Genomic DNA, 23,954 nt, shown 5'->3' with positions numbered 1-23,954 from the left:
ATCCTGACCAGCCGAAAAACATCTCACGGCGCAGCTCCGGCTGCTCGGAATTTTTGCCTCGTCCTCTTCCTGGCAGCCTTCCGGGAGGAGTTATTAAAGAACAAAGCTACACCTATTAATCATGCTTTTACAACGGGGCCAGGCTGTAAAAAGTTCATAAAAATAAATAAGTAACCAGCTGTTGACGCGTGGAGTAGCGGAGGGAGCGGAGAAGTGTCGTCCCACCCCAGGTTTCCCCGTGCCGGTGCTGGGTGAGCCCGGCTGTCCCCTCTCCTCATCCCGTCCCTCGATGGCCCTATTTGTGAAAAACAAGGGGTTAAAGCTCCCCTCGGGGCCCCGAGGGTCCCCTCGGATGCATCCCACCACGACGATGATGCATCAGTATCGTCAGCGTCATCTTCCCCGCCATGGTCTTCTCCGCCGGGCTCTTCCCTCTCCTGGCTTCGTCCGGGGGGTGGGATGTCCCGGTGGGGACGCGGACGGATGCTCTTTGGATCGGAGGCACCGAACCCCTCGGGGCTCCGCACATGGTGGGAGCGTACACGGATCCCCAGGTCCTTGGGTCCTAAAAACTTAAAAAAAAAAAACAAAACCAACTCCGAACCCCCCAATAATTCAACGCAATTGGGGTGAAAGGCTTTTCTCCTGCTATGCTTTGGGGTGAATTCAGAGCGGTTTGATCACCACCGCTTCCTCTTGGACGAGCGTTTCGCACGAGCGTCCCTCGCCCGTGGCAGCGATGCTGGGTGGCAGCGAGGGTCCCGGCTCCGGGGCGACATTCCGAAGGGCACTGGGAAAAGGCTTGAAACGGAGCGTCTCTGACCCCGATTAAAAATAATGAGTCAAAGGCGGTGGGTTTTTTTTGCTGCCAGGCTTGGAAAAAAAACCTACCGTCGTGCCAGGGAGGCTCGAGGGCTGGCGGTGCAAACGCAGCCCTGCGGGAGGAAGAGCCGGCAGCTTGGAGTCAGACTTCGGGCAAGACTTCCAGGCCACTAATATTTCCCCTGGACCCGCTTGCGGAGGATGGAAACTGGGAGGGGACCGGTCCCCCGCCCCGACCCCTTGGCACCGGTGCGGTTTTGCTCTCTGCGAGCCCCTCTCCATCCCTCCCGGGCCGCGTGCGGCCGGGGAGGGGTGACATCGCCGGCGACATCCCCGCTCCGCTCGGCGCTCAGACGTGACAAAACAGATCACACGGGCTCTGTCTTAAGCCGAACAGGGGTAAAAGGTCGCAGGGAGGGACATCCCCCATTCCTCCCCCCCCCCAGTATCCCCCCTCCCCATCCGTCCCCTGCCCACGACCTCAGATGTGCTGGCTCTCCCCTCCGTATTAGGCTTCCCTCTCTTGGCACATATATACATATAATATATATATGTTAGTGTTATTATTTCTCCATGATGGACGGTTTATTGATCTTGAAGCTTCTGTCCACAAAAATAAACCAGTTTAAAATTCCCTGAGCCTCAAAAATGACGGGTAGGTAGTTGGGACATTTGTCTTCTTTGTCACCTTTTCATGTCGATTTTATTATTAGTATTGATTTATTTAAATATATATTTATATATATATATATTTAATTTTTTTTTTTTCTGCCCCTCCCCAGGAATCCCCCCCCCACCCTCCCCAAACCCGTGCGGCGGAGCCGGCGTCAGTTTTTATTTTTAATTTTCTGCTTGGCCGGGATATAAGGCAGCACCGTCTGGGTGCTTTTATCGGCCACGGTCTGCGTGCTGCTGTTCCTCGTCAGCCGCCGCGCCGGGGGTCCGCCGCCGCCGCCGGGGGAAGGATGCTTCGAGGGTGGCCCCGCCAGCACCTTACGGCCGGGTTCCTCGGGGCCGTCGTCCCCCGGGGACGCCGCGCCGTCACCGTCCCGGTCGTCGTCGCAGCACAGAGCGTGGTAAAGCACCTTGTCGCTGAATCGGACCCGTTCCCGCGTGCCGGCCGGCCGGTGATGCGGGATTTTCTGGCCGGCCGTCGTGCCGAAGGCTTCCTCGCTGGATGAGTCCGGGGTCCCGCCTCCCCGGGGGCCGTTGATGATGGGGATCCCCCCGTTCATCAGCCGGTAATCGGGCTGGCGAGCCGGCGGGGGCTGCGGCTGCGGCCGGGGGGGCTCGGGACCGTCGCCCGGGTCGGAGGGGGTGGAAGCATCCAGGAAGGAGCAGAATTCCCAGCTGTCGGAGAGGATGTCGGAGGCGGCGAAATCGAGGGGTCCCAGCTCGAAGGCGCCTCCCCCCTTCTCGCTGCTGGAGGTGCTGCTGGCCGTCGCCGTCGTCCAGTCGTCCGGCTCCAGCTCGAACTCGAAGTCGGACGTCAGTCGGTCGATCTGGCTCACCACCTGCGGACAGATGGACGGACAGATGGGCAGAGAGGAGCTGCCGGATGGGACCCTCCCGTTTCTGCTCTCTAATAACACCACGCCCCTAAATCTCTGCCATTTCTCCTGGCGTCACCGGTGTGATGAGCTGGGAGGTCTCAGCCCAAGTGGAGCCTCTCGGCAGGGACCAAAGCCCACCCGGTGGCACGTCACCCGTGGGCCCTGAGCAGACGGTGAAGCCTTGGGTGCCCCTGGGTGCTCCGTGTGACAGGATGGACCCTTCCCAGGGCGGCCCTGGGGTCTGCCTTGTCCCCCGGCACCCTGAACGCTACCCCAAACCCCGGCACAGCCGGTGTCCCTTGGTCCCTTGCACCCCTCTCCATGGGGAGCCACCATCGACCGCCGCCTCCTCCCCCCGGGAAAGGCAGCTCCACGGGTGGGGAAGCTGAGGCAGGGGGTGGAAAACGTCCCGAGGCTGCGCGGGGACGGCGCTGTCACCCCCCGCCCAGGCTGGGATGCTGAGGGCTTCGGTCCCCAACCCTCCGTCTCCCGCGAAGGGTCGAGTATATCGAGACCCGCGGCGGCTTGGGGACGGGGTCGTGGCCCCCGCCATGCCGCAGGGGATGGACCTCACACGGGACATGACTAAAACCAGCCCTTAAAATGTTAAAAATAATAGATATGATGTCGTAGCTGAGGTTCCAGCCACGGGCAGGGCTGGAAGGGGAAGGGAGGGAGGAAGGACCTCCTTCCTCCTCGGGCTCCCGTGGACCGTCGTCTCCACCTTACCACCTTGCCGAGGTTTCGGACGCAAGAAGCTCATCACCCACCCTCAGGTCTTTAATCCTCCCCAGCTCAAGGGCTGCCCGGCGCCGAGCGCAGCGCTCATCCCGCCCGCAGCTCCCCAGTCCCACCCCAAGCCCCCGCCGGAGCCCTCGCCCTCTCCCCGGGAGCGTCGGGGCGTTTCTTGGCTGGCGTTTTCTGCGGCTTTATTTTGCGTGGGAGGCGGAGCGCGCCGCGAAAACTCAACTTCAGCAGCGGTTTGAAGCGCGTATTTTTGGGCAGGGGTGCCGGCTCGCCTCCCCCCCCCTCCCCGGGGGAGCTGGCAGAGGGCCTGGCGGGTCCCAGTGCTGCCAAGCAGGAGGTGGGCAGCGGCAGACAAGCGGCGGGGGGGGGCGAGGGGGAACCCCTCGATACCCCTCGTATCTGTTTGTGCCCCCACTTGATGCATTTTGTGCTCCCCCCCTCCCCAGCGCGGGCGTCCGTGCCCCGCAGTGCCCCGGGGCTGTGTCCCTGCTGCTCCCTGAGCCCACACCCCACACCCGGAGAACATTTGGGAGCAAAAACCCCCAAAACCCCGTGCTTAGCTTTTTCCAGGTGGTTTCTCCATGCATAAATGTCCTTTTTCTTTTTTTTTCCCCCTGGTTATTTTTCATTCTTGCCTTTCTCCCCTCAACTTTTTCCTCCCGCTGCCCTTCTGCACGTCCTTTCCTGGGGGAAATCTGCTACAAATTTCCCAAAATAAGGGAGAGAAGACAAATCAATGGGCAATATTTTGCCAGACGTGTTTTGGTTCCTTCTTCTCGTGCCACCGGAAAGCCTGGCCGTATTTCCACCGGTCCCACAGTTCATCGATGGGGGTCGGACCTTCTCACCCACCAAGAATAATTAATCACGGCACATCTCTCCGTCCTTTTTCTGCTGCTGTTATCCCGTAACTCACTTTTTCGAGCACTGTTGTGGGGGGAAACGCAGTCCTTGGCCTCAGACACCCCATCCCATCCTCGTGTTGGGCGGCCGAGGGTGGGCACCCCAAAGGTGCTGTCACAGTGCCAAGTTGCCCTCGGGCCCTTGCACCCCTTCGCGAGATGCCGGCACGCAGAGCTTTGGGCCGACACCAGAAATCACGAGAAACGCACCATAAAACGTGGCTCAGCGGGGCAGGCTCCTCGCAAAGCCCTCGCGGTGGACGAGGAGGCGTGGGCAGAGTTAAGGGTAATTTAATACGTCTGGGCATCGGAAACCGGGAGCCCAGGGAGGCGATTACGCTGCCGGCAGCCCAAGCGGCTCCGTTACGCTCCGCTGACGTAATAATATTACGTCATTTAATTTATTTAATAAAATTCCCATCTTTGAGCTCCGAACTTCACTTGTTCGATAACCCTGCCCATGCTCTGCCAAGCTCCTGGGGAGGTGGCACCAAGGATGGAGGACCCCAGCCCCCCCAGCTTGTTGGGGGGTGGGCACGCAGCACCCCCTCTTTTATATCAGCTGCTGGTCCCTGTGGGACATCTCCAAGCCCTGGCTGCGGCCAGGACCGTTTCTCGGGCCACCAAATCCTGCGTGACAACCTGGGGACAACCTCGACGGAGCATCTCTGGAGGACAAAATAGTGTCACCTCCACGGGAGCACGACCCCAGGGGGGTGAGGGTGAGGGTGACGGGGCTGGGCGTGTGCGTCTGCCGCCCGCTGCAAACACGGAGCAGAGCAATGGGAGAGCCATTGGGTCGGGAAGAGTTTGGGTCGGAAATGAGAGGAGCGCACCCGCCATCAGACCTGAGCACATGGTGATGGGCTCTAATACACCTTAGGCCCCGACCAGCCCCACCTGGGACCCCCACCTCACCCTGCCCATGGCCCAGGAGCCCATCTAAGCTTAGTCCAGGGCTATAAGTCCCCTCCTGAGCTGCGCCGTGCTGGGACCCATCCCCAGCCCCGTGGGTGGTTCCTCTCCTGGATGGACCTCGTGAAGGTACGTTGAAGCCCATCCCTGGTCCTGCCTTGGGGACGGACCTGCGTCACGTCCCCGTCTCCTGGAGGGACTTTGGGTGCCCAAAGCCGGGTAGAGCTGGGGACAGCGAGCTGAGCGCTTCTCATCCCGGGCAGCAGAAGGCAACAGGCTTTACCTAAGCTCCTCACCCATGATCTCCGACTTAATTTTCCTGCCTCCTCGCCCACGCAAGATCTCCAGGGAGGGCGGGCAGGGACCCATCCGTCCTTCAAGCTTCGGCTCAGAAGGGTGCTGAGGGCGAGCAAAGAGCACCCACAAGGAAGTCCTGAGGTTAGAAAAGGCAATTTGCTTCTGTTCCCAATGCACCACCGGATTTCTTTGGGCTTTTTTTTTCCTCCCCCTTTTTCTTTCTCTTTTCTTTGGGGGAGAAAGGGTGAAACTTGAGAAAAAGAGCAAGAAAAAAGACGACGCGACCCCTTCTTTCTCGGTGACAAGAAAGAATTAGGAAAAAGGGCAGGAAAAGAGCTGTTCCTGGGAAACACCCGGCTATTATTATTTTTTAATAAGGCAGCAAATGATCCCGCTGAAACCCTCAGCTAACACGAGATCACCTCCGCTTTCACGAAGGCTCGGCGGCTGCAACACTGGGTCCAGGGCAAGCGTCTCCCTGGGCTTCGAGTTGGGTCCCCGTCCTTCCTCATCCTCATCAAGGCGACCTGGGTGGCTGCATCCCATCCCGGTCCTCATCCCCATCCCGGTCCTCGTCCCCATCCCCGGCACACGGGGATTAGTGTCGCAGCGGCAGTGGCTCACTCGGGGGCTATTTTTAGGAGCGCTTTCTATTTTAAAATGGGTGGCGGGCGGGGGGGGGTTAAATACCTATGTGACGCCTGGTACCCGCTGAGGATTTAAATGTAAAGTAGGATTTGGTCTTTTCTCCCCTTTTTTCCTGAGGCAGGTTGTCAAAGATTTTTAGCTGAGGTAGCCGGTAGCAGGAAAATAAGGAGCGAAAATAATTCTTGACCAAGGGGCCCCATCCTGTCGCGCCCGAGGGGTCTGGAAGCGGGTGCTGGGTGCTGCTCAGCTCGCACCCGAAGCGACGTGCTCTGAGCAGCCGGAGGATGAAGTGCAGCGAGGCAGAGGGATGGCCCCACGTCCCCGTGGTACCCCAACCGGGGGTGCCAACCAGTTCACCCCCCCCCCCCCCAAAATCCATCTCCCACCCCTCACCCCGCGTCCAGTCCCGGCACCCCAGAAAAAAGCCTGGGTGCCCCAAATGGGGCGTTCGCCGCCCCAGCCCGGGGCAGATGTTGAACATCTGGAGCACGGTTGGCTCTCGGCGGGGTTTTTGGTTGTCGGCTGCAAATCAAGCAGGGAGGTTCCTGGCTCGGTGGCTCCAGCTTCCACATTTTGGCCACGCTGTTTCCCACCCAGGAGCTAAACCTCGGGGAAGCTTGAGAAGATGCTGGAGAGACGAGGGATGAGGCGGGAGGATGAGAGGGGAACTTCAAAGGCTTCGTGGCCAGTAATTGGTAATGCCAGTATTCCCGGGGCCGGGGAAGGGGCTGGGAGACGCTGGGATCAAAGCGGCGCGGTCTAACGCCATCGCCTCGAACGCCAACTCCCCCCCTCCAAAAGAGCCACCCCAAAGCCTCCGACAGAGCCCCCGCGACCCCCCAGCCAAATCCTCCCGGAGCTCGGACCTTCCCGCATCTCCCGAACCGCTTCCCGGCACAGGCAAGGTGACTAAATATTTAATGAGGAATAAATCATTAATTGGAGCTCGCCGAGAGAAGCTGGGTTACGGGGGCCCCTCCTCGCCGCGCTGACGCCTGCGAAGGAGCGTGCCGCGGATCTCGGGATCGTTTGCCCGGTCGCCGGCCCCTAAATAGTCCAAAATCATCACGCAGCTCTCTCAAACACGTTATTATCCGAATAACAAGGCACCTTCTCGCCGTGAACTTCCCCAAGCGTGCCCAGCTAATCACCTATGGATTGCAACGTTATTAAGGGATTTATTACCACGAGGGGCTTGCGGGCAGGATTTTCCGCTTGCCAAAGGCTTGGAGGGAACCCCTCGGTGCTGCTTCCCTCGGTGGTGGGACCCCACTGCTCCCGTGTCAGGGGGTGCAGGGGCGATAGGACCTTTCCCACGGGATTTTGCGGGGTTTGCACAGAGGGAGGCCGGCGCGGATGCTTGTTTTTGTTTCCCACCTCCGAATCTACTCCGTGGAGGGTTTGCGACCCCCGACAATAATCCCCCAGGGTTGGGAAGGAGCTCAGCCTTGCAGTGGAGATGGCCGGGACCTCCTGGCGTATCTTCTTCCCCACGGCATCACCTTTATTCCCTTGGGAAAGGGCCGGGGCTGGCAGGAGGCGCGTGGGAGGGTAGGCAGCGTGGTTAAGCGCTCGGCGGAAGCACCTTCCCTGCCTGCCTCCCTGCCTGATTTCTGCTTCCAGTGTGCCATTTCAATCAAAGACTTTAATAATCATTTTTCCCGCACGTAATACAGCCCTGTCTTGGCGCGCTGGGGAATAATTATATACACAAAAGGGAGAGCGGGAGAGGAGGGGCTGGTAAAACGGCATCCCGAATCGAATGGGCAGCTGGGATGACAGCCGTCAGCTGGGATCCGCTCCCAGGAGCCGGGGACGGTGCCCGAGCCGGGGTCTGGTCCCGCGTCGCATCCCCGGGGGGGGGCCCAGCGGAGCAGGGCTGCCCTGCGGGCTCCCACACAAGCCCCCCTCTGGAGCATCCCGCAATCCCGCCTGAGTCTGGGACTCAAAATCCCTGCTGAAGCGGGGAGAACCCGGGAGGAAAACCTTATGGGAGCCAGAGCCGGGGCAGGAATCGACCCTGGCAGGAAGCCCTCGTGCCCACACAGGGGTTTTGATGGCTTTGGGCATTTGTTTTTGTCAAGGTGGTTATGACCTGGCTGCTTCTTCCAGACCTGCAAAGTCCTGGTACCCAGCTCCTCTTGCAAGAAGAACCTGGAAGGAGCAGGTCCGGCATCACCCAGTGCCCTCCAGCTTCACCCAGTGAAGGCTTTCCAGCTCCATGGGTGCATCTGAAGCGGTAGGATCGGGTCCACCGCTGCCGTCACCGAGCACATCCAGCCCCGCGCCCCAACCCACCGACAAAGCCCCGAGCAGAGGAGATGGCTGCGGGGATGGACATTTCCGAAGCCCCCGTGGCGGCTCCGTCGGAGAACACACCGAAATCACAAGTGCCAGGGCCCCGAGTGCACTGAGGAGCTTTAATGACCCTGAGCAAGCCCCTCGTGGGACCCCCACCCATAAACCCACTTAAGCTTGAGGCTGTCAGTCCCCGCCTGGGGCTGCAGGGCTGTCCGTCCCCAGCCTTGTCCCCATGTCCTGGCCCTCACCTCCAGCTGAGGAAGAGCATCACGGTGTGCAAGGTAGAGTCGTTGAGAAGGGTTGAAGTCTAGGACACCTCTCGTGGTGGGGACCTCGTGGCTAGCTCTGCGTTGACCTGGCCACATTGCTCCACCATGTGAAGGGTTCTTCCAGGGCAGCCATGGGACGCAGCCTGGGAGGTCACCGGTGTCTAGGGACGTACCAGCTCCATGGAAGAATCATCTCCAGGCCACAGCGCTTCCCAGCACCCTCTGGAGAAGCCATCTCATGGGGCATGGGCCCCTCTCCCTAGCACAAGGGCTCTCCGGGGCGAGGGGCAGGGGATGGGTGTCCTCTGGCCACCCTCTGCTCCTCAAAGCACAGGCACCTGCTGTGCCCAGCTCAGCTCTTCCACCCTCCAACGTTATTCCTCCTCCTTTGAGCCTGTTTCCCAAAAGGTGTCCCAGGGGAACGCCGAGAGCCCTTTACCCCTCCCCTGTGTCCTCAGGCCACCTTCTCCTCTTCTCCACTCCCAGACGTGCCGGTACAGCCTACCAAGGGTGCTGCAGGGATGCTCAAGGTCCTTCTGGCCCCAAGAGCTGGACGGGCAGCCCACGGAGCCATCCAAGGCTTGGTGGGAAGCACAACCCAGCCTCAGCTGTGAAACGGCCGGGGATTTGTCCCATCCCAGTCCTCCTTATCCCTCCGCATCCTCGGCGGGAGGGATGCTTGTCAGAGGGTGGTGGTCCCACCCAGCCTTAAATCCGTGGGCTCAGTGAAAGGGGCCGAACTGCCGTCATCCTCACTTTAAAGGCCTCTTTGAGGTCCCAGATGAGCACGAAGCTAAATGGAAAATTGCTCTGCCTCCCGATTCTTACGATTTTGACAATTTTCAATCCGCCAGAGATTCATCGAAGGCGTTTCGGGCTCCCTCGTTGGCGTTGTGGGAATCAGAGGGGGCTTTTAGCTTCGGGTGGCCGGGTTTGCTTGCTGCTGCAGGAAGGACCGGCAAAGCCGCAGGAGGGGGAAGGAAAACCTCTAGGGATGCCGTGGCTGGGTCGAGCCCTTGCAGGGACCCGTCGAGACGGCGTGGTGGGACGTGGCATCCCCCCGGCGCTGGCTTTCCCGGCAGGACGGCCTCCCTAGAATCCCCGGGACCTAACGGAGCCATCCCAAAGGAGGACGCTGCATCCCAGGGGATGCTTCAGGCTGGAAGATGTCACCTCCCTGACCACGGCCGCATCTGCGCCGAGGACGAGGACGTTGGTCCGCTTGCCTCAGCGCTCTCTCGGTGGCACCCAAACGGCGCCGACCCGCGCGGGGTTGCTCCGTGGTGGCCCCCGTGGCAAAACCTCCACCAGAGGGGAGGAGACGAGGTTTTGCACGGCGCTGGATATCACTCCGTGTTCGGCGCGGGCCACGGAGAGGATGTAGTCGCTCGCCTGCCCCATCGCAAAAGCAAGCCGCCGCGCCGTGCTGAAGGCTGCCACGCGCTTGCCGTCCGCGGAGATGTCCCCAGCTACCAGCCCCGTCCAGGTCCCCTTCCTCTCCACCTCGGAGGTGTGTGACCCAAACACCTGAGCCGCAGAAATTTTAAATTCCCCACCAAACCGCCCCTGCCGTGCCTCTGCCCGGGGAGGAAACTCCAACCACACTCTGTATGTGTACATACAGGTTTGGTTTTTTTTTGGGTTGTTTTTTTTTTTTTCAGGGGCAATGGAGCCTGACAGCCAGGCTGCGGGACAGCCGGTCGCTTTGGCCCCGTTGCCTGCCCCATGGACCCCCCCCCTTCATGGCACCCAGGGCTGATGCCACGTTTTCGGTGCTCTCTGCAGTGCCAGAGGGACCCCCTGCCCCATCTCCATCCAAATCCCTGGTTCAAAAGGGGCCTGAGAAACACCCCCAGGGCAGAGCGGAGCCGGCTCCGTGCCCGCGGCACGGCACCGACCGCGCCGGCTCCTGCAGCCCCAGCGCGTCTCCCCCACGGTGCTTCTCCCATCGCCAGCACCCGCAGGGCCGGTGCCTCGGCCAGGCCCCCCGGCCCCGAGAAAACCCCCGTGTCAAGGTCAAGAGCAATTTTGCAAACCGTGTCTATGTTTTTCTCCCCCCTCCCTCTTTTTGACGATCCTATGGCGAATCAGCCGGGCTGTGCCACCCCAGGTCCCCCCCGGGGCCGAGGGGTTGCGGGTGCTGAGCCGGCTCTGCTCCCCCCAGCCCGGCCCCGCAGGCAGGGGACAGGCAGGGGGACGGGGACAGGCCACCCACATTTGGGGCCAGCAGCTACCGCGACCCGCGGAGGGATGCGATGGCACCCCGGGGCTTTTCCTACCTCCCGGAGCTCCTTGGCCACCTCCTTAAGCTCCTGTAAGATGCCTTCCAGTTGCCCGATCACCATTTTCATCCGACTCCGGATCCTTTCCCTTTCGCAATTACTCTTGCTGCTGCTACAATTGCTGCTGCTGCTGCTGGGGTGGTCACTGGGCTGCCTGTCCTGGCAGGTCCGGGAGTCCATCCTTCCCTACCGGCCTCGATTCCCGGCCCCAGCGGCTCTGTCCATCCTGCTCCCCGCTAGCCGGGTGGCCTGGCGTCCGCGCAGCCCCTCTCGGCCGGGGACCTTTCAACATCTTAACGTTCCCCTGCCTCCAGAAAAGTCCCAACCGCACGCTCGCCTCCCTGCGAGGTCGGGGGGCTCCGGTTCGGAGCGGGGAGCGGAGTCGGGATGCACCATGCGGAGTCGGGAACGCTTGCAGAGAAGGGGCTCAGCCGGTGGCCGTGGGGAAATGTGGGGTGGCCATGGGGTGAGCGGAGGAGGCGAGAGCTGCCTGGCTGGGCTGGGTTTCACCTGCCTGCTGCGGCGGAGGAGGAGGAAGAGGAGGAGGAAGAGGAAGAGTCCCTCGGATGTCCCAGGAAGCTAAAATCCAGCGGCTCCCGCCTCGCCTGCTCCCCGATGCCAGGGAGGGGGACGTGGGGCTGGGTGTCCCCGGGGAGCGATGCTGCTCCCCGCGCCGGGCCCTCGCTCTGGGTTCGCCAGCTCCAACGCTGGGTGGTGGTGGTGGGGGTCTCCCAGCTGGGCGCAGGCGTCCTGGGGAGCCCAGGGTCCCCTCCTGCAAGGACAGACAGACAGACAACGTGAGGGAGCCATCCCTTCTGGACCTGGGAAGCTGCCGGGGGGCTCTGCCCACTCCTGCCTTGCCTTGATCTCAGCCCCGGCATGAGGACAAGCCCCCCCGGGCACCCCCCCAGCGGCTCCCCCTAACTGGGGGGAGGATGGAGCCTGGCACTGTCCCTGCCTCCCCCACACCTTTTTGCCCCCCCTGCCCCGCCCCGAGTTTGAGACCCCGAGACTGGGCACTGCGGGGTCTTGCTGAGCCAGACGGACAGACAGACAGACAGACAGCCGTGCGGCTCGGGGACTCACCCTCGCGATCCAGGCCCCCCTTGGCTCCAGTCCAAGCTCTTCCTTGTCCTTTTTTTTTTCGTTTTGTTTTGTGGGGTTTTTTTCCTTCTCCTTTTCTTACTTCCTCCCCCTCCTCTTCCTCCTCTTCCTCCTCCCTCAGGGCTTTTGCGTGGCACAAGAGGAGTCCGGGGGCCACTTTCCCTCGGTCGCTGTTGGAAGGGGTGAGACGTTACCAGAGGTGACAGCCGGCCGTGGGGCGGGGGGGACACGTCCCGGGGGACCCCTCCTCTTGGGGGCGAGGGGAGGGGGTGTCAGGTAGTTTCCTCCCTCCGCGGGGGCCACCCCACCAGCAACCTTCTCCCGGGTTCGAGCCCCATCCCCGCCTCGGCCGAGGAGGGGGGAAAATCCACCTTGCCCCCAAATGCCCCCCTCCCCAACGGCGGGGTGTGTGGGGGGGGAGTGGGGTGGAGGGGCGCAGTCCTCCCCCAGCTCGGGGGTGCGCACAGGGAGGGCGGGGGGGTCCCGGCATGCTCTCCATTCCCGGTACCCGCATCCTCCGTCCCCGCTGCTCGCATCTTCCGTCCCCGGTACCCGCATCCTCCATCCCCAGTACCCGCATCCCCGGTACCCGCATCCTCCATCCCCGGTACCCGCATCCTGCAGGGCACCGGGGATGGAGGATGCCAGCACCCGCATCTTCCACCTCTGGTACCCGCACCCCCCATCCCCGCATCCCCCCTCCCTCCGCGCTGCCCCCGCTGCCCGCACCCCCGCACCCTCCCCCGGTGCCCCCGGGACCCACCGGCGGCAGCGATACCGGCTCACGACCGGCCGCCCCCTCGGCGCCGGGGGGGTGGAACGGGGCGGGCGGTGCCCGGTGCCCCGGGCAGAGCCATGGGGCGGGCGGAGCGGCGGTGGGGCGCCCGGCCCCCGGCCCCCGCCGCAGCCTCCCCGCGGCTCCCGGTTCGGCTCGCCCCGGCGGCTGCTGTGTCAGAGAAAGGGGCCGAGCCTCCGCCGGGCGGGGGGGGCTTAAAGGGACCGGGAGCCCCTTTGCAGGGTGCGGAGAGGGGGCAGCGCCGAGGGAAACTGAGGCAGCGCCGGGGGGGGGAGGTGTCACTTTCTTGGGGGAGGGCGCCGTGCCTCAGTTTCCCCACCTGGTTCCCCCCACTCTGAGTAATAAGGTCCCTTCTGAATAGAAATACCCGCCCTGCGGGTCATATTTGGGACCAGTTTCTGTAGGATTTGTAAAAACCACCAGTGCACCCGGGATGCAGGAGCATCAGCCTGGGCTGGAGGGAAATAACAACCGCGGGCCTGTGTGTGGGGGTGTGTGGGTCTGGTCTGCGGGGGGAGGGACACACCAACAAGGGGAGAGAACCAGCTCGAAGCAGGGACCCAGCCTGGGAAAATCCATCGGGTTTAGCAGCGATGGGAGGGAGGAGAGATCCCAGTCCTAGAGCTGTGAACCGTGACGATAGGTGGCAATCCCAGGTCTGCAAGCGGCGAGGCGGCGTGCGCGCGTACGTGTCAGTTATTGCCTCCTACCGGGTATCTTCAAAAGCGCTGAACGCGCTTTTTGGCGTGGACTCGAACCCACTCACCCCTCGGCGAGCAACTTGTCGCGGGACGGGGCTCTTGGGGGGCTCTTCCGATTCCCGCGGGACAGTCGAGCGGGGCTCCCCCGGGATGGCAGGAGCGATGGGGTGCGTGGCGGATGTCGGTGAGCAACCCTTCAGTGCACGGCCTTGTGGCGATGGTGTTTTCCAGCGTAACTGCGTGGCCGGTGGGAAGTTTTCAGCAAGAACCTCCTCCGTGCAATAATTTGCAGCTAAAACTCAGCCGGGGTTGACGCGTCCCCGACAAACCACGACCCTCTCTCCTCCTCCCCCGGGCTTTGCTTTTGTCTAACGGTTAACGCCGGCTCACGCTCTGCCTCTGCTGTTAACCAGGCAGAGCCCAAAATCAGCGGGGATATTAGGACAATAATCTGGGGAAAGAGCAGAGGGTGGTAAAACTGAGGTGGAGGTGCTGCTCCCAGGAAATCCGCCTCGGAACCGGTGATGCGGGACCGGGTGAGGTCTCACCTCCGAACGCGCACAGCGGATCCAGGGAAGGCGATAAAAGATATCGAATGATTTAATTCAGAGGAGGGTCTGAATAAACTACGGCGGGGAATAAAACAAGCGGCTGAGACGTGGGCTGGGGAGGAAACGCGCCTCCATCCATGTCTTGCTCTTCCCCTCTCCCGTAGGCGTCTGATCGTCGCCTCCGTGATGGGTACCAGCAGCCTGAGGACTTTCGGTCCAAGCCAGGTCAATAAAAGATGCTTGAAAATACCCATTGCCAGCGCTGGAGGGCGGGACCCTGAGTGTCGGTGCTGCCCAAAAACCCACCTTGGAAAGTCTTGGAGAACCTTAGGCAGCAGCAATGTCCCTCCAGGGATGTCCGAAGCCTCCAGCCAGAGGTCGGAGGTCGGAGCCGTGTTTCCTACCACCTTCTGAAACCCCCTGGATGATGTCTTGAGGGTGTGAGATGAGGGGGAGCCAGCGACTTCTTCTCCTAGGGCTGCGACAGAAAGGCCGTGGCATGTGCTCAGCCTTTACGAGACACCCAAGAAGCCAAGCCTGCAGCATGGCCCACCCTTCGCTCCCGCTTCCCTTTGCTCCGAAGCCCAGGATGGACACCCTTGGCTCGTCCCACGCCGAGGGGCACCCCTGGCCCCGAGCACCCCGAGCACCTCAGGGGCAAAGCGGCAGCTGTCCTCAGCGAAGGACGCAGCTTTCGGCGGGAGCTTCCCCACGGATGCTGCTTCCCACCTGTGAATCACAGCCCAGATTTGGGGGGGCCATGGACCACCCCGCTCTCGGCATCCCACGCCCCTTCTGACTGACCTGTGCCCCCCACCTCCCTTACCAGCTCCTCTCCTACCCCACCCCACCCTCCTCGGGGGGGTCCCAGAAGAGTTGGGGGGATGCCCAGACACTGCCCGGCTTTGGGGTACCCCACCGATGGAGGGTCAGGGTTGTCCCGCGGCGGGGACACTGCCAGAGCACAAGGGAGAGGAGTGGTTTTATTCCCACCTCCCCAGTCTCCCTCCCTCCCTCATTCTGCAGTCTTTATTTATGCCTTTCACTATATCTGATTTACCGAGGATTTTCCCATTCCGGCAGGAAAACTGCTGGGAGGGGATTTCTCCGCAAAGCTTTCGAGCTCGCAGGCATTTTATTTGCCGGGGTCGTGCCAGGCTGGTTCCCGCAGGATGGCTCAGCTCGGCAAGGCTTAACAGGGGACCCCCATGACAGGACATCCCCTCCGTCCCCCCCGAAATCTCCCGTCACGGCCCCGGGATGGAGCTGGTCCCCGTTGCCACGCTGCTGGCTGCCGAGCCCGCTGATGGATCGCTTCCCCGCCGTGACTCACTGGCACAGATGTAATTTCTAATTAAATAGCGATTCTTTTTCAGAGCCATTTATTTCTGTTTCTTTTGTATTTTGATTGGAGCGTCAGTCAGTTTTTCACCGGTTTGTCAATTCCTCTGTCCCTAAAGATTAGCTAGGAGAGACGTGAGAATACAGAAATAGGCGTTAGCAGCGCCGGGCCCGGGAGCGCCTCGGGTCCCAGCCGCCCGGGGAAAACCTGCAGAAAATACGGCACCAAACTGAGAAGGAAAAAGAAAATAATCCCTGAAGAAGCCTGTTTAGAGCAACGCTTCAAAATCTGGTTTTTTTCCCCATCCCTGGCCCACAGACCCACGGGTGCCATCCTGCCGCGTGCCCGCGGCGGCGGACGGTGCCTTCTCCCGGGAAAAATCCCACAGGATGCTCGTGGTGAAACAGTCTTCTGCCAGATCGACTTGATCCTCGGGCCGTTTGACACATGGGACATGGAAACTCACCTCTGAGGTGCCCCAAAATGTGGTCCCTGACACTCGGCACATGGTTTGGGGGAGAAAGGGGCTCCCCCAGCCTTGGCTCCCTGGGGGCAAGGGCTGGGGCGTAACCAAAATCCTCACGCTCGGTGATAATTTGGGGATTTTTTTGGGCGAGATGGTCCATGGCGGGCTCGGCCGGGCGGCTTCAGGTCGGCTGGTTGCTTTGAAGCAGGTAGAAATTAAAAAAAAAAAAGCCTCTTCAAACGGAGCGCCCGCGTGGGTGTGACCTGTAAAACCACCCGCTTTGCGGGGAACGGGACACGGGAAAATTCACGTCTGCTTTCGAAAGGGGAAACTGCTCCTACGCTGACAAAAATGTGATATTTTAACAAATTTGTCTATCCGGGTGGAAAAGGTGGAAAATATCCCGTAGGCCTGTGTTATAGCGGGTTCTTGGATAAAGCACCGGAGCAAATCACCCCCCCAGGGCACTCAACCTCCCTCCCCAGGGCTTTTAGCCCAGACACATCCCACCTGGGGAGGGTGGGACCATCGGTATAAAAGGATTCAAGGGGCCTCAGCCCCTCCCTAAAATCTCAGCGGGACAGAGTTTCTTCCAGCTTGGAGTTGGTTTTTTTTTTTTGGCAAGGGGAGGTTGTCCCCGCAACAAGCTGTGGAGGAGCCGGCACCGGTGAGCGGCGAGGACCCCCGAAGCGGGGCTCTTCTCCCTGGGGTTTCATCCTTTGGGGTTAATTTTCAGATTTCTAAGCTTTTTTTTTTTTTTTTTTTTTTTTTTTTTAGGCTGCGGGGTCCGGGCTGCTTTTAAGGAAGTTTTGCTACGTTTCTGTTAACAGGGCCCCTGCTGTGGGGCTGGGGTGGGGTGGTGCGTGATTCCCTCCATCACTGAAAAACCGCTTTTTCTTCTTAATATTTAAAAACTGGCTCCCGGCTGGAGACGGGGTATCCTCAGCGCTTCCCCCCGGGTTTGGGATTTGCCCCTTAGCTGGGTGGATGGAGCTGGGAGCATCCTTGCTGCCCCAGCCTGTGGGTCTGGGTGTCTCCGGGTGCGGGGAGCTGTGTCCGATGCCCCGTAGCGAGGGAAATCACCGGGGGCTTCGTGCCCTTATTAATCCCTCATCGGGGAAAGCGCGCGGGGCTCGCGTCGAGGTACGAAATGAAGTAGGCAGGGAGCAGGCAGAGCAAATATTAGCGCTCTTAATGGCCTTTTGTTTTACTAGCAAAACCGCTATTAATCACCCCGGCGAGGGGAGCCGAGTCTGCTCAGGGGCGGCTTATCTGTGCGAACAGGGCTGGGAGTGAGCGCAGGGGAGACCTCCGAGCATCCGTGCCGGCGCTTGAGCCGGGAGCCAGCGCGGGGTCTGGGGGTGCCCGCAGCGGGCAGCCTTAAAAATATACGTTTTTGGCTTCGCTGGAGAGGTAGGGGTGTGTGGTGAGGGGTCCGGTGGGGAGCGTGGGGCTGGAAACCCTGGGTGATGCTTCCCGCTGAGCATGGATGCTCCGTGCCTCAGTTTCCCTTTGGTTGCTGTGGTTGAGCTGGAAGTGGCCCAGGAGAGCGGGGAAGGTATCGGGAGGCCGGTGGGCAAGCAGGTAAACGGCACCAGGGTTTTCTGGCTTCCTCAGCTTGTACGTGGCTGTCTTGTTTGGAGTTTGGCTCGCGCCATTTTAAGTGGAAAGCTTTCATGAAGGCACTGATTTGAAGCGTGGCTCGGCAGGCTCCGTCCTCCTCTGGGGCTGCCCAGCTGGGAGGACTGGGGAGGTACCAGGGATGGAGTAAGGCTGGGCTTAGAGGAGCCCCAGCAGCGGGCAAGGGCTGTGGGCCAGCGCTGGAGCTTGACAGTAAATCGGATTTTTCCAGCTGCTTTTCAAAAAAAAAAAAAAAAAAACCAAACCCAAAAACCACAAAACAAAAAAACACCACCAAACCCTACCCAAATAAATGCCGAAAGGAAAAATAAGCCTTTCCCCAAAGCTTTGGAAGCAGGTTTTCCAGCTTCCCTTGCACTTTCCTTTCCCTTCGAAGGGTGCAGCATCAGCAGTGATGTTCTGCGAATGAAATGCCGATTTGGCCCAAAATTTCATCTCTTTTTTTTTTTCCCCCTCATTTGACACCTGCCAGGGGGATTACACCCAAGCAGGATGGTGCTGGAGCAGGAGATGTCCTTGAGAGCTCTGGGCTCAGCCCTGTCCTCGGGGAGACCCTCTGCAAGGAGAATACCAAGCAGGTGGACCCGACCTGTGCCAAGGGGACCTTGTGCTAATCTCATTTTCGTGTGTCGCAGAGCGCCTGACTGCAGGATTAGGCCAATTCCTTGGGCTTCTTTTACATTTTTAAAAGCCTTGTCCATGACCTTATCTGGGTTTCTGGCTCCCCTCCTTCCTCTGTAGCTGTGTGGGGACTGAGCTGCGCTGGCGAGGGCTCCGATGCTCTGGTGTGGCCGGGCTGGTGAGATGCCTATAAAGGAAGAATAAAATCAGCAGGTTTAGGGATGCGCTGCCTCCGGAGACCCCAAATTTCAGGGATTGGTTGGTCTCCAAAAGCCAAGTCAGGTTTGCAGGGCCAAGCCTGCAGGAGCCAGTGGAGCATCCCTTGGGACCGGCCGTCCTGGCAGAGCCCGGCCACAGCGTCGCTCGCTGAGATGACTTGGATTTAAGGATTTCTTCCTGTTCCCTGATAAATTCACCCCAGACCTCATTCGCTTCCTTGCTTTTTTGGATCACAGCAGCGCTGGGATGGGGAGCACAGAATCTCTGGCTGCTGTATGTGACCATCACCAGGGCTGGATGGAATTACAGCATCTTCTCCCGCAGGACTGGTATCCTGGTGCTGAACCCGGGAACGGGAGAGCTGAGCCCTGGCAGGGAAAAGGTGACCTTGCTTGTGTCCCTTTTAAATTCTTCATGGTTTATGGCGTGCAATGATAAATAATTAACTGAGGGGGACACCTCTGGCCCTGGAGGGTGGTGGTGTGGAGCGTGGGCTGCTGTGGGCGCAGGGATGTGGGTGTTCCTGGGCAGGACTTAGGATGGGGGCCGAACTCTGCTCATTCTGGCCGCTGCCTCCCTCTTATTTCACCAGTCGGAAGCTGCTGGTACCTACCTGGAAATATTACTATTAATGGAGTAATTAATATTAATTACCGCTCCTGTGTCTCCCTGCAGTGCCCGTTCCTGTGGTGTCTGGCCCAGGAGGGTCTGAGCCATGCTGTGGTGCTCTGGTTGTGATTAGCCAAAAGAGACATTCCTATCAAAATTACTTTCCCACGACATCTTTTTTTTGCGATAGGAATGGAAAAGCAAAATCGTCGGGGAGTTTCCCAATGCAAATCTCCCTTTTCCGTGGCAGCGGCTTGGTTTAAACACCGCGGCGGAACAGCGTTGGCATCCTCCAGGCACAAACAGCTCTTTGAAACTTGGACAAAAGCACGGAAATTTGGGGCTTGCCAAGTGTTCTGTGGGTTTTCATGGGCCGAAATATTTTTATGTTTTTTTTTTTCCTGGAAAACTGTGCCTGTCCCTGCTCCAGGGCCCTGCTTAGCACGGTGAATTTGCAAATGAAAATCCTTTAAGCTCAGTAACAAGCAAAGGGTTTTGTGCCTTGGGGCTGGGTGAGTCTGCTAATGTGATGTAGGAAAGGCTGTTAGAAACCCTAAATGTTGCTGGTATTGATATTTTGGGGGGCAGATGTATTAAAGCTGCTTGCTTCCGTGGCAGGATCGATTAGTGGTGGACGGAGTCACCCAAGGCGGTGGGAAACCCTCGTTATAATGTGCTTTTTCATGTCACATCCCTTGGCTGCTCTTGCAGGGATAACCTCACCGGTTAAAGAATATATAGCAAGGCACAAGGCTGTGGCTTAGCGTGCGGGCTGGGTGCCCAGCACAGCCTCATACAAGACAACAGAGAGTCTTCCCTGCCGCGTGGGTGGCTTTAAAGGCCCGGGATAACTTAAAAACAGCTCAAACCCCCGTTTTCCTCTTTCTCGTGCTGCCGATTTACGCCACAGCCTGGCCCTACGTCCGCTTGGGGCATCCCCGGCCAGGCTGGGAGGGGGACATTTTAGTGCAGGATCCTCCGGAGTAGGGATGGTTTCAGCAGCGTTGGGTTTCCATGGCGACCCGCGCAGCATCCCGGGAGCCAGGACCGCGCGACGCGTGCACACCCCAAGATGCGACTACCTGGGAAATGGGGGGGTGGGGGTGTGGGGGGCGCGGTGGGAATAGCTACAGCTCTGCTGAGTCACCGCTGGCTCGTATTTATAGGCGCTGGCAAAGCTCGTTTTGGGATGCTAATAATATATTTTGTTAATCGGAGGCCACAGCGGAGAGCTGCTCGCCTTCTAATTCCCTGCCGCGGCGGAGCTCGGCCTTGGTAAATAAACAACCGCCGGGGGGAAGCCAAGAAGTGCCCCCAGAAAAGCTCCCATGAGCCGGTGGGGAGGAGAAAGGGGCTTAGACACCCCTCTTGGCTTTGGGCTGTGATGCTGGGAAAGCCCCTTCCCGTGGGAATGATGGATGACCGGCTGCATCCAGACCCCACGGATGCAACCGGGCTGGAAAAACCAGCATCAACGAGGCCAGGCTTTGCTCTGGACTTTATTCCTTCAAAGCTGGCTCCTTGCGTTGCTTGTCTCTTCCCTTGGGTCGCCCCGTGGTGGTGTCCCCGCTGCCGCCTTCACTAAACCCGCCGGGAGGGGACTTTCAGTCTGGCTGTTAATGTTTTGCAGCAGCTCTTCAGACACAGCGGCAGTTTGGCATAAAACATCCTCCAGACGAATATTTTTAAATGGACCTCAAGATGCTAATGGATTTTCACAGTTGATGAAATTAAGGCCATGTTCTTTCAAACTTTGAGGAGCTGACTTTGAAGGGTTTCTATTTTTTTTTTTTTTTTTAATCTTGCTGCTTTTTTGCAATTCTTCCTCTGGTTGATGTTTGGTTTTCCTCCTTCTGTTAAAAAGTGTTCATTTTGGTGTCCTGGTGGGATGCTCGTAGGCAAGGTCTGGGGCAAAGAACAACATTAGGATGAGAGGAAATGGCCTCAAGTTGCTCCAGGGGAGGTTCAGATTCAATATGAGGAAAAATTTCTTCACCGAGAGGGTGGTCAAGCATTGGAACAGGCTGCCCAGGGAGGTGGTGGAGTCACCACAAACTGGGAGTGTTCAAAAAACATGTGGATGTGGTGCTTCAGAACATGGTTTAGGGGACACGGTGGTGCTGGATTAATGGTTGGACTTGATGATCTTGAAGGTCCTTTCCAACCTAGTGATTCTGTGATCTGGGCCCATCGGAAGAAATACATATGGGAAGCTGCCGGTAGGGTTGTGTTGGGTTTGGCTCGGCAAGGAACCATCCATCCATCAGCCTGGCGGAAAGGGCTTCGTAGCCTAAAGAAGTTTGGGACTTGCGGATTTTTTGTGGGCTTAGCTCAAGAGCTTCGGAAACGAAGACGAGCGAGGTGCTGTCCCCGTCGCCCAGCTCTACTGAGAAATGAGAAGAATGGGCTTTAGATGTCCATCCCTTGTCCCTCGCTCTGCTCCTTGTCCTGGGTTCACGGCTCTTCCACTAGCAGGTCCTTCCTACCGTCTGCTGTTGAGTCTTGGTCCTCGCGTGCCTTGCGGTTACTCTGAATTTCTACCCCTTGTTTGTTGGTTTAAAAGCAAAGGCTGGTGTTCCCGGGGCCAGGTGAACCGCTTGAGGATGCCTGAACGGTGTGAAGGAGGAATTCAATTCCTCTGCTGGACCTGGGAGGGCTCAACAGCCCCTGTGAGGGTTGTATCACGTCTCCAAGCCGTTCTTACTCCAGTGCTGCCTGTGGAGGAGAGGCTGGGGCAAGGACCTGGGTGAGCAGATCTAGAGATGGTGCTGAGAGCTCACCAGAACCACGTGCGGCCTCTTCTCCCTCTCCTTCTCCCATCTTGAGCCCTTCCAAGAAGAAATGGGAACCATGCAGGGCATGGGGCATCCCAGCGGGCTGCGTTTGCCTGGGGACTTCCCAGCTGCTTCCTTGGCACAGTCATCCACAGCTTTCCAAATCATCTGGCACATGTTCCAGCTTTGGTCTCCTCTTTGTTTAGCAGCCTTTTGGGACAGGCTGAACAAAATACAGCTGGCTGCTTCTGAGCTTTGGGGAAAATAGACATAAATAGTTCTGTGATTTATTTTTTTTGTTGTTGTTGAAAGGTCCTGTAAGGGCTGGGCTGTGGGTAGGACGCAATGAAAAAGTGCTCCTAACCCTGGGCGTGCTTGACTCTGCTCTCCTCGGTGTGCTTGGAGAGGATCTGCTCTTCCTCGTGAGCCGGAATACGCTCGACGAAAATGCGAAAGGTTTAAACTTTGTAAGTTGGAAAGGATTAGCCAGATTTTCCCGGAAGCTCCTTTGCTTTAGAGACGATGGCGAGATGTGTGTGCCATGCCTGAACCTTCAGGAGGCGTCACTTGAGTCACAAGGGTTCAACCTTTCCGACTCAAAGATGTTTGCTACAAGGCTTGGGTTACCCGTCGTGAGCTCCCTTGGTAAGAGCCGAGCGCTTAAGTATAGAAGCAACGGCAATATATATATATATATATATATATATGGCTTCCCTTAAAGCTCATGGAGGGGGGTGGAAAACAGGATGGTTTGTTTGAACAGCTTTGCGGGTGCGTGGGAGGGTGCTGTGCCTTTGGGTGAGGTGGGGACATGTCGCTGGAGCTCGCTCTCGTGGGGGGCGGCGTGTGCTCGGATGGCCTCGAGTTTTGGCTGGGGTTGAGTTTTGGCTGAGGGGAACGATGAGCTGCTGGTGGGCTGTAGGGTTTCCCCCCGGCCCAAGGATGTCCTGGGGCTTTGAAGCTGTGGTTGGGCACCTTCCCGTTGCGTTTTCCCCGTAAAACCCCCGGGGCTACGGCTGGGCGCCGCGTCTTGGTGCGCTATCCCCTCCCAACAGCGTCACGTTGCGGCTCCTGGAGAGGGGCAGCCCGGATGCGAAGGGGGACGGCCGTCCTCCCGTGGGATTTGGGTGCTGCCCGGAGGCTGAGGGTGCTTGCGGTTGGCTTTGGCTGCAGGTTGCCATCTCACCAGGGTTCTCTTCCCTTGCTCTCCCACCTGAAATCCCTGCCTTGAGCCCTCCCAGCCCAGCTGGAGGAAGGGAGAGGAGGTGCTTGGACTGGGCAGGGGGGCTGGTTTTATTTTGGAGGCATATCCCATCCGCCCAGTGGGAAACTCCAGGGATGCTGAGGTTGCAGGAGCACCACAGCCTCTCGTGAGACCCCGATGCTGGGACCAGGGCTGATCCAGCAACTTCTGCATGCTCCCTGGTGCACCCAGACTATGAGCGTACAGTTACTTTGCAAATCCAGCCGCTTGGAGATGTCCCACAAAACCTCCCCAGCCCTCACTGTGTGAGTTTTGAGGCTGAGACCTCCCAAACTTCTTTCATACAAAGAAGTCTCCTACTTCTTTGGGAGAGATGGGAGCTCAGAGGCAGAGGAGGACCTCAGAGGCCATGCTGCCCTTCCTGCCGGTGCGGCAGCCCTGGAGACCAAAGCCTGTGAGATGTCTCCTGGACCTTGTCCTTGCCCATCTCTTGCCCCCTGTGGTAGCTCTGGACGTGGGATGCTCCCGCCCCTTCCAAGAGGTGTCCTGGGAAGAGGCCCTCCAAGAAAGGGGCACTCCTGGTTTTCACTATCACCCAAAAATGGTCAAAACCCTCAGCGCTGGTGACGTATCCCAAAATGAGAGTGTCTGGGATGGGCTCTGGGAAGGAGAAATGGGGCTGGCTGTCCCCAGCAGTGTCCTCCGATGAGCTCGGGGTAAGGAAATGCATCAGGAAAACCAAACATTTTTTTCCCCCCCACCTCTCCTCTCCAGCTGCCTTTTTTCTGTTACAAAAAACCCCAGGTATTTTTAGAAACTCTTTCAGCATATATAAAAGGTGACCAGCCGCGGCCGTGCCATCTCTCCCGGAATAGTGCTACTGTGTGGGAATTACCCCTGGCTCCCCGGATCAGCATCTGTCCTGAGATGAAACAAGTCACGAGGGCTTAAAAATAGCTTAGAGAAGGTTATGTCGTACCACTAGAAAACAGAGAAGAGGGGGGGAAAAAAAATTCCAAACTCCACAACCTCTGTAACTTGGAGCCTCCAACCCTGACTCCTCTGGTAACTCCCTGAGCCTGTATCCCTGTCTCTGCACATCCCTTAGAGGAGATTTATCCCAAGGTTACGCATTCCCTGTTTTGGGAAGGCACCGTGGGACCGCAAGAAATAAGTGTACTGGGAGGTAA

General features: G+C 58.9%; 1 protein-coding gene across 1 annotated transcript; it reads right to left on the bottom strand.

Moving 5' to 3' along the window:
* Positions 1–1,421: 1,421 nt before the first annotated feature.
* On the bottom strand, positions 1,422–12,185 carry INSYN1 (inhibitory synaptic factor 1). Its single transcript, XM_082005111.1, has 2 exons — positions 10,734–12,185; positions 1,422–2,336 (listed from the first exon to the last, which is right to left on the bottom strand). Exons 1-2 carry the CDS (start codon positions 10,914–10,916, stop codon positions 1,650–1,652), a joined length of 870 nt encoding a protein of 289 aa, XP_081861237.1. The 5' UTR covers positions 10,917–12,185; the 3' UTR covers positions 1,422–1,649.
* Between the last annotated feature and the right edge of the window lie 11,769 nt (positions 12,186–23,954).

The sequence above is a fragment of the Phaethon aethereus genome (genome assembly GCF_964289735.1).
Source record: "Phaethon aethereus genome assembly, chromosome: 12".
Lineage (NCBI taxonomy): Eukaryota > Metazoa > Chordata > Aves > Phaethontiformes > Phaethontidae > Phaethon > Phaethon aethereus.
Note: the sequence above shows the minus strand (reverse complement) of the source record. Positions and strands in the feature narration are given on the sequence as shown.

What these genes read in the sequence shown, in the direction of transcription:
- INSYN1 (XM_082005111.1), bottom strand. Translation starts at nt 10,916, where the DNA reads ATGGACTCCCGGACCTGCCAGGACAGGCAGCCCAGTGACCACCCCAGC. An exon ending in TGGCCAAGGAGCTCCGGGAG is followed by an intron (nt 2,337 to 10,733) that starts GTAGGAAAAGCC and finishes ATCTGTCCGCAG; the next exon opens with GTGGTGAGCCAGATCGACCG.